Source organism: Ranitomeya variabilis, chromosome 2, assembly GCF_051348905.1.
Source record: "Ranitomeya variabilis isolate aRanVar5 chromosome 2, aRanVar5.hap1, whole genome shotgun sequence".
Taxonomy (NCBI): domain Eukaryota; kingdom Metazoa; phylum Chordata; class Amphibia; order Anura; family Dendrobatidae; genus Ranitomeya; species Ranitomeya variabilis.
In genome coordinates this window covers 142,313,346-142,336,500 of record NC_135233.1, presented here as the reverse complement: position 1 = coordinate 142,336,500, position 23,155 = coordinate 142,313,346, and the positions used below count along the sequence as shown (strand labels likewise).

The 23,155-nt window shown below is 45.2% G+C and overlaps 1 protein-coding gene across 1 annotated transcript; it reads left to right on the top strand.

Annotated features, from left to right (window-relative positions):
• The first annotated feature begins 1,669 nt into the window (after nt 1–1,669).
• FAM89A (family with sequence similarity 89 member A) lies at nt 1,670–22,104 on the top strand. The gene is made up of 3 exons (XM_077283038.1): nt 1,670–1,911; nt 9,626–9,905; nt 18,122–22,104. The coding sequence occupies exons 2-3, from the start codon at nt 9,657–9,659 to the stop codon at nt 18,383–18,385; spliced, it is 513 nt and encodes a 170-aa protein (XP_077139153.1). The 5' UTR covers nt 1,670–1,911; nt 9,626–9,656; the 3' UTR covers nt 18,386–22,104.
• The last annotated feature ends 1,051 nt before the right edge of the window (nt 22,105–23,155 follow it).

Here is a 23,155-nt window from a genome sequence, read left to right as displayed (position 1 = left end):
ATCCCACCGACCTACAGGTCCCGGCAGCTACATCCCACCGACCTACAGGTCCCGGCAGCTACATCCCACCGACCTACAGGTCCCGGCAGCTACATCCCACCGACCTACAGGTCCCGGCAGCTACATCCCACCGACCTACAGGTCCCGGCAGCTACATCCCACCGACCTACAGGTCCCGGCAGCCACATCCCACCGACCTACAGGTCCCGGCAGCCACATCCCACCGACCTACAGGTCCCGGCAGCCACATCCCACCGACCTACAGGTCCCGGCAGCCACATCCCACCGACCTACAGGTCCCGGCAGCCACATCCCACCGACCTACAGGTCCCGGCAGCTACATCCCACCGACCTACAGGTCCCGGCAGCTACATCCCACCGACCTACAGGTCCCGGCAGCTACATCCCACCGACCTACAGGTCCCGGCAGCTACATCCCACCGACCTACAGGTCCCGGCAGCTACATCCCACCGACCTACAGGTCCCGGCAGCTACATCCCACCGACCTACAGGTCCCGGCAGCTACATCCCACCGACCTACAGGTCCCGGCAGCTACATCCCACCGACCTACAGGTCCCGGCAGCTACATCCCACCGACCTACAGGTCCCGGCAGCTACATCCCACCGACCTACAGGTCCCGGCAGCTACATCCCACCGACCTACAGGTCCCGGCAGCTACATCCCACCGACCTACAGGTCCCGGCAGCTACATCCCACCGACCTACAGGTCCCGGCAGCTACATCCCACCGACCTACAGGTCCCGGCAGCTACATCCCACCGACCTACAGGTCCCGGCAGCTACATCCCACCGACCTACAGGTCCCGGCAGCTACATCCCACCGACCTACAGGTCCCGGCAGCTACATCCCACCGACCTACAGGTCCCGGCAGCTACATCCCACCGACCTACAGGTCCCGGCAGCTACATCCCACCGACCTACAGGTCCCGGCAGCTACATCCCACCGACCTACAGGTCCCGGCAGCTACATCCCACCGACCTACAGGTCCCGGCAGCTACATCCCACCGACCTACAGGTCCCGGCAGCTACATCCCACCGACCTACAGGTCCCGGCAGCTACATCCCACCGACCTACAGGTCTCGGCAGCTACATCCCACCGACCTACAGGTCCCGGCAGCTAAATCCCACCGACCTACAGGTCCCAGCAGCTACATCCCACCGACCTACAGGTCCCGGCAGCTAAATCCCACCGACCTACAGGTCCCGGCAGTTACATCCCACCGACCTACAGGTCCCAGCAGCTACATCCCACCGACCTACAGGTCCCAGCAGCTAAATCCCACCAATCTTAGGGCCCAGCAGCCAGAGCGCACCGATCCACAGGTCTTGGCAGCTGGAGCTCAGTATAGGTCCATAGCCCATTGATCTATAGGTTTAGGCGATACCTTGTTTTCACTGGGTACTGCACAAGGGAGCTCTGTGGTGCAGCTATGCCCATTTTGCTGGTACAGCCCCCACCATGGGTACACAGCCCCCACCATGGGTACACAGCCCCCATCACGGGTACACAGCAGTACCAGCCTCACGGCGCTGTCGGTGCTCCTGCCATACAAGTCTATGGGCGGTGCTGTGTAGCAGGTCCCGGGGACCGTCCACATGTACACAGAGTCCACACACAGAGATCCTCCTCCTCCCTGCTCTCCTCCTCCTCCTCCCTGCACCAACAGCCAACACCCCCCGCCCGGCCACAGAGAGGAGCACACGGCCGCCCTCCCCCATCACACATAGCAGCTCTCCTCACACAGCCCGGGAGGGTGGACGGGACACGCCGCTGACAGGAGCCGTGCCCGGGAGAGGGATGGTAACAGGGCCGGCGCACACCGAGGACGAGGCGCTTGTACTGTGAGGATCTGACACAAAGCCGCCGCCGAGTGCGGGAGGAGCAGTGAGTGCGGGCGCTGTGCCGTCCATTGTGTGGGGTCCTGATACATGGGCAGGGTGGAGTGGGGGCACACTCTGCTGCATGTAACACTGCATGGGCACTGGCCATTGTGTGCGGTACCAGAACCGTCAGGTCCAGTGAGTGGAGCAGACAGACCCAGACTGCCCATTCCAACGGCGACCCCAAACCATGGCCACGTACCCTCCATTATAGGGTCCCCGACCTTTCTTTCCTCAAGAGCCACATTCAGCTTTGACAGATGGCCACCAGCCACGTTCTATACGAGTCGTAGACGACCCTGCAGAACGCACAAGTGTGTGCCCCTCCAAATAATACTGTCCCCTCAGTGCCCCTTAACAAGTAATATTGTCCTAATAAGTGACTCCTATTAAAGTAATATTTCCCCTTTTATTAATCCGGGTACCCCCATCCCATGGATGCTAATACATGTGCGAATGGTGCTCGCTGGAGTAGACCACCCGATCCACAGGTTGGGGACCCTTGGTCTGCTGTGACCTCAGCGACTGGTCGTGGTATGTGGTGGCATCAGGGCAGGAGATCACAGCTTTAGCTGTAGGTAAAGACATATATGTATATAAATATGAAGCCCCCATTTTGCTTGGTGTCCTGTCGACTACTCCTGTCCACTAGGTAAAATTAGCAGAAGGGCACACGTAGTAGGGTTGTCTTTTCCGGACCTGATAGTTGCCCCTCTCTGGCTTCCCAAGGGTCTTTAGTGCCCAGTGAGTGGCTTTGCTAATGATTTACACATCTGCGCCACTTTGGGAGAGGGTGGTTGCATTGGTGCCCACCTTAGTGTTATCGCAGCCCCCTATCTGTTCCAAGTAACTCTCGGGATCCCAACCTCTGGCCCAGCTGGACAACCTTGTGGGCTCATAAGTCCCTTGTGTCCTTGCCTCTTATAAATGTGTTCAGTGGTGACACCCCCCAGATGTTACATTATTGTCCCCACCCAGGAGGTTAGTGCCCTTATATCATACGCTGCCTGACTCCGGTTTCCTAAAGCAGCCGTGCTCCGGCCTTCCATGATTGGCCTCTGATCTGAGGAATGGCTGTCCATAGCTGGTTTTCCATTGAATAATGACTTCCCTGGCAGACTTGTGGCACGGGCTGGCTGCCGAGCTCGCAGGAATATTGCTGTCATACGCTTGCTGTGTAGCAGCGCTGGACAGACCCCCATTCATTATTAATCTGTCTGATCTGCAGTATCCTTGTGGTGGTCCTAGATCAGAGTGGCACAGGCATCCGTCGCATCCAGATACCATAGAAGATACATGACACATAGTGATCAGCAATAGGCAATTATGTCTGCCCGCCTGGCTGGTGCAGGAGACGGCGGCTCACGGGGAGATGGCAAATCTCCAGCCTGATGTCATTCACACAATTAGTTGTGCCGGAGCTGTACATACACACGAGATGGAGTAAAATGACTGATCACTCACTACGGGGACAGCTTCACCTCTGACCATGGCCACGGAGAGGCCGACACTAGTGTGATGGCCCCCTGTGTGACAGCCAGCTCCTCACTTGTAGCCCGGGTTTTTACGAGCCCCCCTGACTTGTCTGCTTTAGTTAATCATTGTATTCTCTATTAAATAGCAATGAAGCATGATTTCTCCTAACTGCGTTGTGCCATTCCGCTGTTATAACGTTACAGCTTGGTGTTACCATTGGGGCATGTGTCCCTACACAGGGACCTAGGAGGTAATTTTTCTCCTTGTGGAGATGTAAGGAGACTTATAGGCCATGCAATGTTACTCTAACACCACCTACTAGATGTAACAATCCTAAAAGTTAATATTAACTCTTTAATTAGCTTTGCCACATGACTTATAATAAAAGCCAAACTAGAATCTCAGTTTGCAGACGTGTTTAGGGGGTGTTGCCCTCCTTACTGCAAAGCAAAAATGATCTGAGTCATGTGGCAAAGCTCATTAAAGGGTCAATATTCACTTTTAGGATTGTTCCATCCAGTAGGTGGCACTAGAGTTCAAGTCCGCATCCTCTGTGAAGAGACAGTCGTCATCCTTATACAGGCTTACGTCGTCCAATCAGTGCTGTGCAGGAACTCGCCTCTGACCGGCAGAATGGGTAACAACCAGTTGTCGTTCCTAAATTTATATGAGGAGTAACACGAACAGCAAGGTGGTCCAAAACATGATCCAAAATTATTTTATGGGGAATACCTAAATTTACTAAAAAAAAAAAGTTGAGTAGTTGTCTGGTGAAAACAAGTACGGGTGCTAGCTTGCTGATTGTGGAGGTCCGACTGCTGGGGCCCACTCCGAACAGCAGACCAAGGAACTTTTATCCCCGTCAGCATGGAGTGACCGTGCACAAGCTCAGTCGCTGCTCCATTCATCCTCTATGGGACTCCGGAGTGCTGTTCGGCTTTTCCTGGCAGCCCCATGGAAAATGAATGAATGCCCAACCTGCTGATCTATTTTGTAAGGGGTAACCTGCTAAGCGGTGCCCATCCCAGTGGTCAGACTGCCTCCGATCCGCAAATTATCGCATTGATAGATGATAACTTGTTTTCATTGTATAGCCCCTTTTAATTAGCGCTGCATTACAAAAAAAGGCGAGTTCTAGAACAGCCGATCATCTTATACTTGGTAAGTGGGGCTGTACGCCAACGGTGCCATTGCAGCAGAGATGATGAGTGTCTTGGGCATGCTGGCACGTAATCCTGAACAGTGGCCTCTATGGGGCGAGTGGGCAGAGATTGGTAATGCCACCCATCTATCACCGGCTCCCAGGGGAAGTAGATTCATTGTGAGTTGGCCTCTGGCAGCTGCTTATCTCTCTCTCCTTATTGTAATGGCATGCACATTCACCAGTGTTTACAGAGGGGGCTGGCCGCTTGTTCTGTTAACATGTCCAATATTAGGAAGTGGAGCTAAATCCAAAAAACATACTTTTATTGTAGGGAGCAGCATCTGGCCCTCCTCCGCATCACCGGAATGCATGTGTAAGCCTAACCATACACCAGTATGACCACAGCTGTTCTCAGCGCCCCAGAATGTATTGTCACACAATATGACTCTAGAGCAATTGTATCTGGACGGCATCCATGTGTAAATACATTAGGAGGTGATCAAACAAATATCACTATTACACAGGGCCATATTAGCTCCCAGACTAGTAATGCTTACAAATAGCATAGCCATTAGGGTAGGTGCACACTGTCAGTGAACGCTGCAGGTTGGGCGTTGTGTACTTGTGCATCATCCAACCCGCAGCGGCCAGATGTTACAGCATAGTGGATGGGATCTCATGATTTCCCATGCGCACTGTGCGTCCAGAGACACCCGCGGAGACGGACATGCGGTGCGTCTCTCCAGACCGCAGCATGTCTATTTATTTCACCCGTACAATGTATTGGACGCAGTGATTCTGCATGGTATCGCATGCGGCTTCACTTGCGTTCAATAGCCGGCAGCGCTGTGGACACAGCGGACCTGCGCTGCCAATTCCTGATCATGTCCACATACCCTTACTGACCTGCTGACTTCCCTGTGTCTCCAGCACCTCTCTGCTCCCCACCAGGCTTTGTTTGCAGCTCTGCAGTGGGGACGTCTTGTCTACCGGATGTGACTGCAGCAATCCTTGGCCTCAGTAGTCTTATTCCACGCACTGCAGTATCAACCCTGAGGGCATTGATTGGCTGCAGCATCCACTGATGCCCTATGATACAGACTTGTTGGGAGCAGCAAAGAGGCAGCAGTGGTGAGAGAATTCACAGGTTAGTCATCCATAGACTGTTATCTTAAAGCCTTATGTTCCTATGGGCCAATTTAGTTAGGAATGAGTGAACGTGAGTGGATAAAGTGTTATCTGAGCATGCTCAGTGCTAACAGAGTGTCTATGGTATGCTCAAAAAATATGTTCGAGTTGCCAAGCCTGCATGTCTCGTGGCTGTTAGACAGCCGCAACACATGCAGGGATTGTCTGTTTGTTAGGCCATCCCCGCATGTGTTGCGGCTGTTGAACAGCCATGAGACATGCAGGCTTGGCGACTTGATTATTCGAGCGTGCACCTGAGCGTGCTCGACTAATGCCTAATCTGAGTACGTTCGCTCATCAGTAAAGGCAACCCCTCCAAGGCTGGCAATTAGAGCAATCTTTTGATTAAATATTCCCTTTAAGACCACTCATCAGAAAAATGACCTATTGTTTAACTCCATAATGACCAGGTGATTTTTTTTTATTTTTTCCAGTGTTTATTTTTACAGCACCATTGGTTCCATGCTGCTGTACATGACAAGGGGTTACATACATCCAATAATCATAACTTCTCGTTTTTCCATCAACATGGCCATGCAAGTGCTTGTTTATAATGGGGGGAGCTGCAGTTTTAATGTCACTTTATTTTACCAAATGGAGTGTTGGAAAAAGATGAAAAATATTTCAGGTGGGATAAAATGGGGGGGGGGGGGGGGATGCTGTTTTTGTTCAGACATCCATTGTTTGGTAGAAAAGACCCGGGGGCATGAATCTCCAGGTCAGTACCATTACAGCAATACCAAACTAGCTTAATTCTTTTTATTTTATTTACTTAAGCAAAAACGTATTGAAATCAAAACCTTGTGTTTAAAAAAATAGACCTGTATGTTTTCATGTTTCCATGGTATGTGCTAGGTGAGGGCTTTTTGTGTGGTGAGCTATTCTCATTGATACCATTTGTGGTGCATACAACATTTATATCTATTATATCATTGACTGGTGTCAGCTACCGGGGGCGACGTTCACCTAATGCGTAGGAGCAGCTTCTCTCATCCTGACTCCATCAGTAACATGCCCGTATTACGCCTACTGTAAGAGTTTGTCCATGGGAGCCGGGATGAGCTGCGGTGCCATGTGAGGGGAGCAATAATATCATGTGGGTTAGGCCGGGGACACACTTAACGTATAAAAAAACGGTCTGTTTTTCACGGCCGAGAATCGCACAAATGTTTCAAAAACAGTGATCCGTGTGCAGTGCGAGGATGCGATTTCCTCGCATCAAATGATCCGTGTGACATCCGTATGGCATCCGTATGCCGAGATTTTCTCGCAAGCTTGCAAAACCAACATCTAATGGATTTATGTGCTCAAATGTTCGGGAAAACATATATACAGTATATATATATATATATATATATATATATATATATATATATATATATATATATATATATATATATATATATATATATATATATATATATCATTGAGACACATATATATATATTCTGTATTTATATTTCATTCAGTGCGATATCTGTGAACAGCCGGTAATTCAATTGCCGGCTTTTCATTTCTCCTGCACAAACCCGACAGGATATGAGACATGGTTTACATACAGTAAACCATCTCATATCCCCATTTTTTTTGCATATTCCACACTACTAATGTTAGTAGTGTGTGTATGCAAAATTTCAGCGCTGTAGCTGCTGAAATAAAGGGTTAAATGGCGGAAAAAATTGGCGTGGGCTCCCGCGCAATTTTCTCCGCCAGAATGGTAAAGCCAGTGACTGAGGGCAGATATTAATAGCCAGGAGAGGGTCCATGGTTATTGGCCCCCCCGTGGCTAAAAACATCTGCCCCCAGCCACCCCAGAAAAGGCACATCTGGAAGATGCGCCTATTCTGGCACTTGGCCACTCTCTTCCCACTCCCTGTAGCGGTGGGCTATGGGGTAATGAAGGGTTAATGCCACCTTGCTATTGGAAGGTGACATTAAGCCAGATTAATAATGGAGAGGCGTCAATTATGACACCTATCCATTATTAATCCTATTGTTGGAAAGGGTTAAAAAACACACACACACATGATTTAAAAGTAGTTTAATGAAATAAACACAGCGGTTGTTGTAATAATTTATTGTTCTCGCAATCCATCAGGACCACCCTCGCTTGGAAAAATAATAAACGCACAAGATACATACCTTCTGGTGAACCGTCTCGTCCCACGAAGTAATCCATCTGAAGGGGTTAACTAATATTACAAGCAGGAGCCCTGCAAATGCAGCTGTGCTCCGTGCCTGTAATCCCCGGCGAATGAATGAAATGTAGGTCATTGACCTACATTTCCTTCAGTCGCGGTGAGGCGCCCTCTGCTGGATGTCCTCATATGACCTGGAGCGTGGGAAAAAGTTCCCAGGCTGCAGTTCATGAGAACATCCAGCAGAGGGCGCCTCACCGCGACTGAAGGAAATGTAGGTCAATGACCTACATTTCATTCATTCGCCGGGGATTACAGGCACGGAGCACAGCTGCATTTGCAGGGCTCCTGCTTGTAATATTAGTTAACCCCTTCAGATGGATTACTTCGTGGGACGAGACGGTTCACCAGAAGGTATGTATCTTGTGCGTTTATTATTTTTCCAAGCGAGGGTGGTCCTGATGGATTGCGAGAACAATAAATTATTACAACAACCGCTGTGTTTATTTCATTAAACTACTTTTAAATCGTGTGTGTGTGTTTTTTAACCCTTTCCAACAATAGGATTAATAATGGATAGGTGTCATAATTGACGCCTCTCCATTATTAATCTGGCTTAATGTCACCTTCCAATAGCAAGGTGGCATTAACCCTTCATTACCCCATATCCCACCGCTACAGGGAGTGGGAAGAGAGTGGCCAAGTGCCAGAATAGGCGCATCTTCCAGATGTGCCTTTTCTGGGGTGGCTGGGGGCAGATGTTTTTAGCCACGGGGGGGCCAATAACCATGGACCCTCTCCTGGCTATTAATATCTGCCCTCAGTCACTGGCTTTACCATTCTGGCGGAGAAAATTGCGCGGGAGCCCACGCCAATTTTTTCCGCCATTTAACCCTTTATTTCAGCAGCTACAGCGCTGAAATTTTGCATACACACACTACTAACATTAGTAGTGTGGAATATGCAAAAAAAATGGGAATATGAGATGGTTTACTGTATGTAAACCATGTCTCATATCCTGTCGGGTTTGTGCAGGAGAAATGCAAAGCCGGCAATTGAATTACCGGCTTTTCTATAGAACACCGCTGCGTATTTCTCGCAATGCACACGCATGGTCCGTGTGTAATCCGATTTTTTCTCGCACCCATAGACTTGCATTGGCGAGTCTCGGCCGAGATACGCTGACAATCGCAGCAGGCTGCGAGTTCCCTCGGATCCGAAATACGGTGGAGAAAATATCGGATGATGGGAGCTGCACCATAGATTAACATTGTGCCGAGTGCTATGCGATTTTTTATCGCATAGCACTCGTCCGTATTACGGTCTAGTGTGACCCCGGCCTTACAGCCATACCCAATGTGGCATCCAAAGTGCCCAGCTATTCTCATTATTCACCAATGCGCTGGCTGTAAATCTGTGTGACTGGGAGAGTCCTCTCTAGGGGCAGAGTCTGAAGTCTATGCCAGGCCATCAGGAGATTAGGAGGGATTAACACCGACACAATCCAGATGCACAACATGTTAAGTTTGTGATGGCTTCATCCGGAGTGTAAGATAATGATTTGTATGAACTCGCCCTCATTCAGCTCGTCCTTTCAGGTGCATAGACTATCACAGTTGTCAGAGAAACCCTGAGCAGTTATTTTAGAAGCCTGTCTGAGCCCCCGGGGCATTGCCGGTTGCATGGCGCCTTCTTAGTTGCCTGGTAATGCCAATGACCGGGATCATCATTGCAATTCTTCTAATAGATGTAACATGTTTGTAATTCTTTAGGAGGAATATTTGGCTCCGTTCCTGCTGAGTGATGAGTGGGTCCCACACAGCTGTCACTCCGCTGACCCCTTGCATGGAGGGGTTGCCTCCACTGCCAAAGAGCCTCAGTGGGCTGCTAAACTCAAGTGGAGGGTCAGGCTGGCGAGACCTGGAGAGAGTGTACGCACAGAAATCCCGCATTCAAGATGACCTAAGCCGCGGAGGTTCAAGTGGAGGCTCTCAAGCTCATCCAAAGCCACCAAACTTAGATGCAGCGCTGGCTTTACTTAGGAAAGAAATGGTGAGTTAACCCTTTTGTATGCAGTCTAAAAAGTGTCCTCTGTAGAGTTGGTGCGAATCATTTAATACAACCTAGTCCATCGGCCACTTCTGTAATCTGTGGTGGACTGGTGCCCTGAGAACCGCCTCTTATCTCCCTGCATCCACTGCTATTTTTTTTTTTTTTATTAGCTGACCTGAAAAAACGTCACGTGCAATGGCAGTAGATGCCGGGAAGTACGGGGCGATTCTCAGTGACAACAGACTAATGACGTGGTCAAGGACAGAGTTGTGCAGATAGATTCGCACCAATTCCGCCTTTGTGAGAACGGTAATTACCGTAATAATAAAAGGACAGTTACTCATAGTGTCGTGCATACTCATCATTACAGTGCAAGTTGTCAGAATTTCCGACACCTCCTTCTGTTATATGGCAGACGTGCTGTCAAACACTGCAGCAGTGTTGGTGTCTCCTGTATGACTTATGTATATAAGAATATTCAGATCATGTAACGTATTCAGCCGATCTACTGTAAGATAGGTCATGGAAAGCATTAAGAGACAAATGTCTTGTCTGGACTTGTTAGAAGTCTCCAGCTAAGTATTCACACTCTCGAAGCATACATTAGATGCAGCCATCATGTTTGTCCACTGTCCCAGATTTCCCAGGACTCATGGGTCCGAAGGGGACAGGGTTCATGCAAACCCTGCCCATAAGTGGCCTTTTTTCAGAGAATATGAATGATAACACTAAAACTTTTTCTCCACTCTTGGCTAGTGGTTGGGTGAAGCCATTTATTGTCAAACTACTGTTTTCTCTACGGCCCATTTTTTAGTGAAGGAGTTAATCATTAAGAATCAAACGCTTATGACTTACTGTGCTCGATAATTGTGTTGTACAAGTGGGGTGAGTGACCACTTTATATGTCCAAAAAATACTTATTCGCCGATGAAATTGTGAGCAAAAAATTATCATTTCTTGCTCATTATGTAAAGCAAATGGAAATTGCTCATTTACCAATATTGCTTTTGCAAATGCAGCTTTCTAATTATTTGTAGCCGTGATATCTGTGATTGGTTGGTCAAGCTTGGCTCAAAATTTGAACAGAGCTATGGGCCAGATTCATCAAACCTTTTACGTCAGAGAACTATCGGAAAAAGCTTTGAAAAGTCACAAATTTTTGGCTGCACAAAAATGTCATGACTTTTGGCATTGACACCCAGCTCTGATGAAGTGAACGGCGCTACGGCAGGGCGGGGGGTGTAATTCCCCATGTCAAATTCATAGCAAGTTGTGGCATACTTTACGCCACAAATCTTACTCCAGTCCATCAGAAGGTGCATGGAGCAACACACCGCTCCACGTCTCACCTGATTCATTGAGGCATGGGCCTGTTAATAAATCGGGCTCCTCGCACTGCACCTCCTCGTGAAGGCTGGGATGGGAAATCATGAGGAATCGGGGTCGGTGTTCTACAAGTTGATCAGTTACAGCGACTCCTCTGCTCTTTATACACAAGATGCTGAAGTATGTTGTATCCAAGGCGCAGTTTTTGCTAAACTTTGAGCAAGCACTACCTCCACCAGTGTATAGACTGCCTCAATTGTATAATTGTCGCAAACAAAGGCTTGTAAAGACGCAAAATGCACGAGAGGCAAAAGGGGCGCTAAAGGCGGTCTACTGCAAAATCTTTAACATTCTTTCCAATGCCTTTCCCACTCTTACATTATCAGTAATCTGACATTTACATGGGTGAATACAATATATGTAGCAACTAAATGACCGATTTATTACACGATTTGTGTGAAATGTAAATACTTATTTGCCATCGTATATCATATTTTTGATGACTTAGTAGTTTGATTTTACACTGGGCAGTTAACAGGAGCGAGCTTTCCTAGGGACTCACATATCCTGATATTCGGCCTGTCCAAGCAGGTTGCCAAAACCCGACAAATGATCCAAGCGCTCGCTAATTGCTTGAAGTGATTTTTAAGTTTTCTTAAAAATCATCGTTCTCGGCGGCACATCGTCCTAGGTAAATGGAACATGTGCTGCCTAGAACAATTGATATTATATGCTCATAGAATGATCGTATTTGCAACTGGTCCATACACGTTGACGCACGGCCAGCCTGCCTAAACAGGCTATACAATGGCCTTCATGAGGCTGTGTTAATGCAGCTTTATATATATATATATATATATATATATATATATGGGCTTTAGGACACCGTTCAATCACAACTCTGACCACCTGTCCTCTAGCCCCCTACAGGTGGGCGTTACAGCCTAACAAAAGGAGCTGAGCCTGATGAATGACTTATCACATGTCTACAACTGAGTCAACAAGAATTGGGAAAGTAACAGATTTCTGCTACATGTGAACACACTCCATGTTGGAGTTTACACTTTGTCATGTGAATCTTGGTAGAAGACTTGTTTTGCCAATGACTACTTGTCGGAGTGCTGCATTAGATTGTAGTTGTCTCGGAGGAGGCGTTTCATTGTGTTTGTTTGGGCCATTAAGTATAAATGTTTCTTTTGTTCCGTTCTGTGTAATCCTCATTCTTATACTTTTGTGCCTTTTGCGGTTTTCCGATCATCCTCAGAGTATAATAATTTAGTGGGATAAAGGGCTTAACCTGAAATAGTAAGTCCTATGAGGCCTAGCCCCTTGTATTATGGATCACGAGGACATATGAATCATTAAAGTGAAGGTAGCTCTATTGTTTGCTGACTGCTGTCAGCCCAGGGCCAGAGACTTAGGTAGGGTAAGAAGATTGAGAAACAGGATCTGCTATTTTTATACTTGGGCCCTCATTATAACATTAAGAGCATATGTGCCAGGTCTTTAACCGCTCAGTATAGCAAAGTGCCACCCTTATAATTTGGCAGATAAGAATGATGCATTCATTGCACATGGCTCATTAAAATCCCCATACTTAATTGAGTATAATTAACAATCTGGCTATTTTCTTGTATCATACTGTGAAATCTGCCAGAAGGTAGGCATTCATCAGGGCAACCATTGTGCAGTTTTATAGCGGCACAGTGTTAATAGATGTGGGTATTTGGGCTGTGAAGGAATCCTCCCTGGCATCCTGTGTAGGGATTTCATTGGGAGAAGTTGCACGTTTTCTCCCCAGAGTTCCTGCTTGGATCCATTGTGAAAGTTAAGTGAGCCGCTTTCAGTAAAACTATAGGATATCCGTAGAATACATAATCTAATTGTTTTACCATTCAGCTGGTTAAATAGTAGGATATGTCTGCTATTGTCAATTTGTTTTTGTAGTCTTTAGGATATTATGTTTAGGCAAGGCATGAGACTACCCATATATCATGTCCTGCATCATTGAATGATGGATATATACACACTGCTCAAAAAAATAAAGGGAACACTTAAACAACAGAATTTAACTCCAAGTAAATCAAACTTCTGTGAAATCAAACTGTCCACTTAGAAAGAAACACTGTTTGACAATCAATTTCACATGCTGTTGTGCAAATGGAATAAACAGATGGAAATTATTGGCAATTATCAAGACACACTCAATAAAGGAGTGGTTCTGCAGGTGAGGACCACAGACCACATCTCAGTACCAATGCTTTCTGGCTGTTGTTTTGGTCATTTTTGAATGTTGGTTGTGCTTTCAAACTCGTGGTAGCAGGAGACAGACTATACAACCCACACAAGTGGCTCAGGTATTGCTGCTCATCCAGGATGGCATATCATTGCGAGCTGTGGCAAGAAAGTTTGCTGTGTCTGTCAGCGTAGAGGCTGGAGGCGCTACCAGAAGACAGGCCAGTACACCAGGAGACGTGGAGGGGGCCGTAGGAGGGCAACAACCCAGCAGCAGGACCACTACCTCAGCCTTTGTGCAAGGAGGAACATGAGGAGCACTGCCAGAGCCCTGCAAAATGACCTCCAGCAGGCCCCAAATGTGCTTGTGTCTGCACAAACGGTTAGAAACCGACTCCATGGGGATGGTCGGAGTGCCTGACGTCCACAAATGGGGGTTGTGCTCACAGCCCAACACCGTGCAGGATGCTTGGCATTTGCCACAGAACATCGGGATTGGCAAATTCGCCATTGGCATCCTGTGCTCTTCACAGATGAAAGCGGGTTCACACTGAGCACATGTGACAAGAGTCTGGAGACGCCGTGGAGAGCGATCTGCTGCCTGCAACATCCTTTAGCATGACCGGTTTGGCAGTGGGTAAGTAATGGTGTGGGGTGGCATTTCTTTGGAGGGCCACACAGCCCTTCATGTGCTCGTCAGAGATAGCCTGACTGCCATTAGGTATCGAGATGAGATCCTCAGACCCCTTGTGAGACCATATGCTGGTGCGGTTGGCCCTGGGTTCCTCCTAATGCCGGAAAAATGCCAGACCTCATGTGGCTGAAGTGTCAGCAGTTCCTGAAAGATGAAGGCATTGAAGTTATGGACTGGCCCGCCCGTTCCCCAGACATGAATCCAATTGAACACATCTGAGACATCATGTCTCGCACCATCCACCACAGACCATCCATCACCATCCGTCACGTTGCACCACAAACTGTCCAGGAGTTGGCGGATGCTTTAGTCCATGTCTGGGAGGAGATCCCTCAGGAGACCATCAGCCACCTCATCAGGAGCGTGCCCAGGCATTGTAGGGAGGTCATACAGGCACGTGGAGGCCACACACACTACTGAGCATCACTTCCTTGTGTTGAGGCATTTCCATTGAAGTTAGACCAGCCTGTAATTTGATTTTCGACTTTTATTTTGAGTTTCATTCCAAATCCAGACCTCCACGGGATACTAATATTGAATTACATTGATCATTTTTATGTTTTATTGTTCTCAACACATTCCACTATGTAATGAATAAAGATTTGCAACTGAAATATTTCATTCAGTGATATCTAGGATGTGGGATTTTAGTATTCCCTTTATTTTATTTTTTTTTAGCAGTGTATTGTTTTGTTCAAAAGTATAATTTATTAGATGTATTTCTGTAACATGCACTGTACTTATTACATTATGAATCTTAAAGTGTTTCTCCATACTCCTTACTAAGGCCTATTTTCCTCAGCATATGTATGACTATTGCAATTCGAATTTCAGTTTTCTCACCAATTTAGCAATCTTCTCTTTATAATCATTCTCGCCTTGATTTACCAGAAATCTGCAGTGGGTTCACTGACCTCTACGTCCGCTTGTGTATTTACTCAGCCAATGAAATAGGCCAGGCTGGATGGAGGAGGGGACAGAGCAGCAGTCTGAGCCAATGATGAGACGGGTGTGTCTCAGACTATCCCAGAATCCCTGTAAGCGCTGTGGCTAATCTATAGTCACAGATCGGTGTCCACTTGTGGTTCATTGTTCTCTCTCGCCATCCCTAGAATATGTTAACACTGTATTGTAAGTGTGGCTTTTCTGCAGGACCCAGTACAGGTGAGTGTGGTGCTATGCCTTATTAAAGAAAAACTGACTGACCACCTAACGACACACCGTCAATCATAATTAATGCAAACCTCTTTAAGAACACACATTAACCCTACATTGCCTAAGCATCCTTTTTGGTTTTCAAAGCATATAATCGCCCACTTGAGAGGTTGGGAATTGCAAGCCTATCAATTGCCCCATATCCATATGCATTTAATGGATAATTTCAGTTCTGCGTAGTCCTGCAAGTACTCTTCTTGTAATGTGGATATTAAGAATGTATCAGAGAGTTACTTAACTGGCAGCTCCATAATATATCAGAGTGGTTCATGTTCCATCTCACAAGCGATGTGCAGGGCGAGTGTCTTATACAGCTCGTCAGTTCCAATAAAGGAATGTCTCTCCAAGAAAAATGTTTTAACAGGTCAGCTTCCTCTAATACAGTTATGTTGAACAGATATTAAGTAGTGATGTGACCTCTCAACCTCTGGCTGTATCTCTACAGTAAAGCCGCCCCGAAGCACAAACCTGTTCCTCATCATAAAGACAGGCTGTTTGTGCTTCGGGCGGCCTGTGGCCCCTGCAGGTCTTTCCTTGGTTTGTCAGGCTTAGAGCAGGAAGATAAGATTCTGCCTATAGTCCCGCCCGGAGCACGGGCATATCATTAACTGAAAACTTCTAAGGCTATGTGCACACGTTCAGGATTTTCTGCAGAATTTTCCTAAACAAAACCGGACTTTTTCTGCCGGAAATCCGCATGCGGTTTTTGACGCGTTTTTTTTGTGCGTTTTTTTTCCCGGAGCTTCCCAATGCATTAAATAGCGGGAAAAACGCGAAAATCCACAAAATTAATGAACATGCTGCGTTTTTTACCGCGATGCGTTTTTTTTGTGGAAAAAAAAAACGCATCATGTGCACAAAAATTGCAGAATGCATTAAAAATGATGGAATGCTTAATGTATGCGTTTTTTAAGCATTTTTATCGCGAAAAAACACGAATAATCCTGAACGTGTGCACACAGCCTAACACTATTATACAAGAACCACAAGACGGATTTATTCACCCCAGATATCATTTTAATCAGTGGCAACGTGACAGTGTTTGTAGTTTACTTAGCAAAATCCTGCTGCCAGGTTCGCTTTAAGGAGCTTTTGCTTCTTATGACAGCTGTAGCCTTTTTGTAGTTTGTCACCGCTCCCTAGTGACTGGACCTGCTACTCTGCCCTTGGGACTGAACTGCAGTACCAGGCATAGGTGCAATGGAATACTAAAAACCCCTTGAAAACCTTATTAGCCTGGAATACGTTTTTGGGTTGTTTTTTTTACAGGATTGTATAGCAGAGTGTAATCAGCCTTTCAGATGCTACAAAGCTGCATGTGTGTTCCTCTACATAAGTTTTCTTGCCCAGTCTGATATTGGACCTGGAGAGAGATGCCATTGCCCTCTGTGAATCTGTACAACGTTCAGAGAGCATCAAGCATAGGTCTTATTATAGTACAGGATCCATTAATGATTCTATCTGGATGCAGTACCATTGCCTCTACAACCCAGCATGCCGTAGTTTCTTCTGCACGCAATGTCCGATTTGGCGAGTAAGGTTAAATGTAGATACATTTTAAGGCGTAGGCTTAACTAGGAAGGAGTTGCATGTGCTGCTATCACTGCCAAAAGACAATAACAGCAATGGAGATTCTCATTGCAGATGTCAACAGATCTGGATAAGGTCCCGGGGTCACACGGGCATCTACTTTCTCATGCGAAAGAGTCGGGCCGATTCTCCTAATGACACTCGACTCAAACTTTACCAGAGATTGAGCCGAGTGTGATCCAATTCTCTCACATGAGAAAATCGCAGCACACGTGTGGAGAAGATGGAGAACGTAATTTCTCCATCTTCTCCATTGTCTCTGTGAGCGTACATCAGACTGCACTGGGGTGACATCCAAGTGTAGTCCGATATTTCACGCGTACCCACAGACTTGTATGGGTGTGTGTGATCCGATCATCGGATGCCGTGATTTTCTTCTGCTGAATTGGCATGAGAAAATCGCATTGGGCTAAGTGCAATCCAATGACACTTCAGAGAGCACTCGGCCATGTTATATGGCCATCTGACTGCTCCCTAAGGATATGCAGTTCAGTACATGGAAAGAAGATTGCTAAGCAATGGAGGCTATATGATGGCGCTTGGAAAGTACATAATGGTATATTTGGATCTGTTCAGACAGCGATGCATTCTCAAAGAGCTGTCACAATTGATTAGATATTTCAGGAGACCGTTGTATATTAATCTTTTAGCATTTAATGCAGACGAGACCAAAATGGTCAGTATGTGAATTATTCATGTGGCTGTCTGTTAGATGTGGGTGGCGGTGAAGAACTTTTGAGATAAATGGAGGCCAGGATAAAACTGTTCTCCAGGGAAAGCATCAATATCGATTTATTTTTGTGTTGTCAGTGCGTGAGTAAAGTATTAGTGGATGTGATAACATAAGCAGCATTTCTTGGAAACGTTGTGGGGCCAACATACATCATAACATTTTGCGTAACTGCAAGTTGTGAAAAAATGCACAATTTTCTGAAGCCACAAAAAACATTTGCTGAATTCCTTCCTTTTTGTGTAAGTTGTATAAAAATTCACAAAAGCCCATGACACACAACAGTGGTGATCACAAATCTTATTAAGAAAACATAAATACCTGGAGACTTTGTGAGAGCAATAAGATATTGTGCCCCGCAGGTAATGACTGTATTGTGAGCCTCATGCTGTGCAGGTTATAAGCTGCTTTCTTCTGTATTCCCAGGTCGGGCTAAGACAACTTGACATGTCTCTCCTGTGTCAGCTCTACTCACTGTATGAATCCATCCAGGAATATAAAGGCGCGTGCCAGGCCGCCTCCAGTGCAGACTGCACATACGCCATGGAAAACGGATATTTTGATGAAGAGGAAGAGTATTATCAAGAAGCCGGTGTCCTCCATAAAGGTGTCAGGGAGGACTCTGAAGGAAACCTCACTCTCTCCGTACCTCCTATTTCTAATGATGACTGGATACTGGAGAATATTTAATTTGCCATATGTTAGGGAAGACGACTCCTGAATTTTTATAACCATGCTTTCAGGGAGTTTTTTTTTTCTCCTCGAGGAAAGCCATTTCTTATCATTTAAGCATTTTTTGCCACATTTATATGGACCGTACTGTTCCTGGTCACCATGGTTGGTGATCACATTGCTATAAGTAATGTGGAACATCGTCCAAGTGCCTTTAACATCCAGAAGCACTTATGAGAGGAAAGAGTTTTTATACACCGTACACAATTAGTAGCGCTGGAGACGCAGTAGTAATAGGACATGAATTATACAGGCTTCCATCATCTGCCTTAAAGCATTCCTAGAGCAATGGCTTATATTATCAGTTTTTAGTAAATGTCAAGGAGAAGCTCCGTCATTTCTTGGAATGGACGGTGAGCTCATCTCTGAATGTGCCTCAGACAGGCTGAAAGGATTTACAAATATCGTTTAATATTGATCAGATTAGGTAATTTTAATTTGTCATAGGATAAACGTAGTTCTCAAAGGATTGAGTGTGTAAAATGTGCGATATACAATGACCTCAGTTTGTGGCCTTAATCCGTGTTGATGAGAGCGCGTCCTAAGGCATAAATGCCACAGAAGAGTTTTTGGTTATGCGATCCAAAGTTGTCCATATAGATTACTGTCCTACTAAAGCCACTTTCAGATGGACGTACTTCAGTCAGTATTTGTACGATCAGGCGTGTAGCCTAAACATTAGAAAGATTTTATACATTTTAAAAGTATATATATTTGCACCCCTTCTGTGGTGATACATTGATTATGACTTACAAATACTGATGCACAATCCTGACCAAAATGGCCTTATATAGAGGACTTGTCGGCTCTCCTGACATCTCTCTTCTTAAAATTGTATTCCACATAAGGGATCCCTCTGGATCATCTAGTTACTCCTAGAAATGTATGAAGTGGGCGGTGACAGTTGTGGGTGTGTCCTCAGTCTGTCCAATCAGTGGCAGCCTCCAGTGCACACCCATTTAGCAAAGAAATGGTAACACCAAGTTGTCAATTTATTCATACGTTTCTAGGGGGATAGCAGAGGACGGCGTTCGCCTATAACAAAAGATGTTCCAGTATCGTTATTCTATGGGGATTACCATTGTGTACGAACACGGACCTGTCCGGAGAGGTGACTGATCCTCTCTGCATATGGATGTTTTACCAAAAACTGCCTGTGTAGCTTGTGTGTCTGAATTATCAGCAACCAAAAAAAAATGTTTAAGCTGTCATTTGTCAGATTCCAAACCTGTTCTTGGTGACCTGTCGCTCCTACGTGTCTGACTGTTGGTCGCTTTTGGCCACAGAATGGCTTATATCACTGATATGCTTTAATTCATATTCAAATATATATATAGAGAGAGAGAGACATATAGGAGGAATTCACTTGTGATTTACCTGAAAATATTTATCGCTGGATCTTGAAAAGTGTATTTTTAACTACATAGGTTAGGGAGTCATTCTAAAGAAGAAGACAGTGTTGCTATCTGCATTCTCGACATTTTTGGGTTGCATATCCCCAAAATGTCCCGTTTTTAATTGCCTTTTGAAGTGAACCGTTAAGCGCACATACATATAACAGGGTCTATTCACATTAAGTGCAGCACATCTGAAGTTGTATTTTGAGTAGTTTTGTTCCTGTTGCTTGTTCTGTCATGTGTTTTATGCATCACGACACTCCGTTCTACACTCCTTAAACTGTGGCGCAGACAGCCGGCCTACTGCATAGAAACCTGAGCAGACGCATATCGGGGAAGTGTCCGCCAATCAGATCTTGGTTTAACCCACTCCGAACAGTGATCGCTGGTACAGTGGGATAAATAAGTATTTAATACACTGCCAATTTTGCAAGTTTCCCCCCTCCCCCACAAAGAATGGAGAGGTCTGTAATTTTTATCGTAGGTACACTTTTTGTACACTTCAACTGTGAGACAGAATCTTTGAAAAAAAAAAATATCCAGAAAGTCACATGTAAAAATCAGACAATTTCCATTTTATTGCATGCAATAAGTGTTTGACACAATAGAAAAACAGAACTTAATGTTTGGTACAGAAACCTTTTTTTGCAATTTCAGAGGTCAGACATTTCCTGTATTTCTTGACCAAATTTGCACAGACTGCAGCAGGGATTTTGGCTCACTCCTCCTTACAGATCTTTCAGGTTTTGAGGTTGTCGCTGGGCAACATTGAGTTTCAGCTCCCTCCAAATATTTTCTATTGGGTTGAGGTCTGGAGGCTGGATAGGCGACTCCAGGTCCTTGAAATGCTTCATACGGAGCCACTCTTTACTTGCCCTGGCTGTGTGTTTCGGATCATTGTCATGCTAGAAAACCCAGCCACGACCCACCTTCAATGCTCTTTCTGATGGAAGGAAGTTGTTGGCTGAAATCTCGTGATGCATGACCTCATCCTCCCTTCAATACTGTGCAGTTTTCCTGTCGCCTTTGCAGAAAAGCTCACCCAAGGTATGAGGTTTCCCCCACCATGCTTCATGGTTGGGACGGTGTTCTTGGGGTTGTACTCCTCCTTTCTCCAAACACGGCTAGTGGAGTTGATACGAAAAAGTTCTATTTTGGTCTCATCTGACCACATGACCTTCTTCCATGCCAACTTTGGATCATCGAGACGGTCATTGGCGAACTTCAAACAGGCCTTGACATGTGCTGGCATAAGCCGGGGGCTTTGAATGCCCCGCAGGCTTTTAATCCATCATGATCTTGTGTTTCATCAATTTACTAATAATTATGCCAACAGTTGTTGCATTCTCATCAAGCTGCTTGCCTATTGTTCTGTAGCCCATCCCAGCCTTGTGCAGGTCAGCAATTTTGTCCCTGGTATCCTTAGACAGCTCTTTGGTCTTGACCATAGTGGAGAGATTAGAGTGTAATTATGCGTGGACAGATGTCTTTTATACAAGTAACAAGTTCATACAGGTGCAATTAATACAGGTAACGAGTGCAGAGTTGGAGGACTTAAAGAAAAATTAACAGGTTTGTGAGAGCCAGAATTCTTGCTGGTTGATAAGTGATCAAATACTTATTTCATGCAATAAAATGTAATTTCATTATTTAAATCATACAATGGGATTTTCTGTTTTTTATTTTTAGATTCTGTCTCTCACAGTTGAAGTGTACCTGTGATAAAAATTACAGACCTCTATTCTTGTAGGCGGGAAAACTTGCAAAATCGACAGTGCATCAAATACTTATTTTCCCCACTGTATCCGATTGACCTCTCCTTCCTTTGTCTGCTCTCATACATATAAAGGCCAACTTCTCACTTATCTTTATTTTATTGTGCGTTTAATAAACTAGTGAGTTCTAACAGTGTTTAGTGTTCTGTTGTTTGACACTTTATCTCATGTGCTGCTTGTTCTACCCTTCATATTACTTTTTTATGCACTTTCCTGTAGCATGTGCTGGTTCTGTTATGTGCACGTTCCGCACATGTCCATATCACAATGATCCACTCCATACAGATGATTTATATATATATATGGTTGCACAAAGACCACACATAGAGCCTGACTCATAGAAATGTCTATTTATGTTTTTAGGACTTCAATATTTCTTTTTCAATCAGCTAAGCAAAAAAAAAAGTTTTTGTTATCTTGTTTATGTTTTGTATATTTATTTAGACATGTTATTTGTCCATTTTCGCTAATAAAATAAAGTCATAGTTTGTGTTTTAGTATATTATATTTTTCAATTTTGGAGTCATTCTTGGTGGTTATATAGTTTCATTTCTGAGACTGGAGTATCAATACCTAAAGAGGTTGTGTCATGATATTTCCATGTCTCCAATTCTACAGGAGTTATAGACTAGCACAGCCGCGCTCAGCTGTTTCTGTAGCCCAAACTTCTGCATCAGCAGTGAATGGCTGACTTTGAATAACCTTTTAGATCAGCATTAAAATCCTGTTTTTTTTGCCAGAATTTTATGCATTCACTTTCCCTTCCTCATTGTCTTAGTTGATCCTAAGATCCCTTGTCATGTTAATAAAGGCTACTAATGTAGCCTGCTGCATCCACTCACTTCAGAGCTATCACCATGCAGTAATACCACAGACTTAACCCCTTCACCCTGAAACCTGTTTTCACCTTCCTGACCAGGCCAATATTTTCCATTGGTCATAACTCTGGAACGCTTCAATGGATCCCACTGATTCGGAGTGTTTTTTTTTTTTTGTGATATACTGTACTTCATGATAGTGGTAAAATTTGATATGACTCGTGAACATTTAGGATCACAATTATTAGTTGCTCTACGCTGAGCACTTTGGGGTTTCCATGTAAATCTACGAGTGATGTGACAGATGAAACCCGCAAGGGATCCATTCACTATGATGAGGCAGCAGAGTTACTAAGACACTTTTTTTTCGAAAAACTAGGGGTTTTTTTGCATTGCCATATTTAGACAGCTATAATTTTACCATTTTTCGGCCGACAGTCATGTGAAAGCTTTTTGCGGGACGAGTTGACATTTTTATTTGTACTAGTTTCAGGCACATAATATTTTTTGACCGCTTTCTATTCTGATTTTTGGGAAGTAGAATGAATAAAAACCAGCAGTTCAGGATTTTTTTTTTTATGTATACCATTCCACATATGGTAAAATTCATAAAGCAGGCTCATTCTTCTGGTCAGTACGATTACTGCGATACCACATTTATATCTTTTATGTTTTGGCGCTTTTACACAATAAAACTTTTATAGAAAAAATTATATTTGTGTCAAGCTATAACTTTTT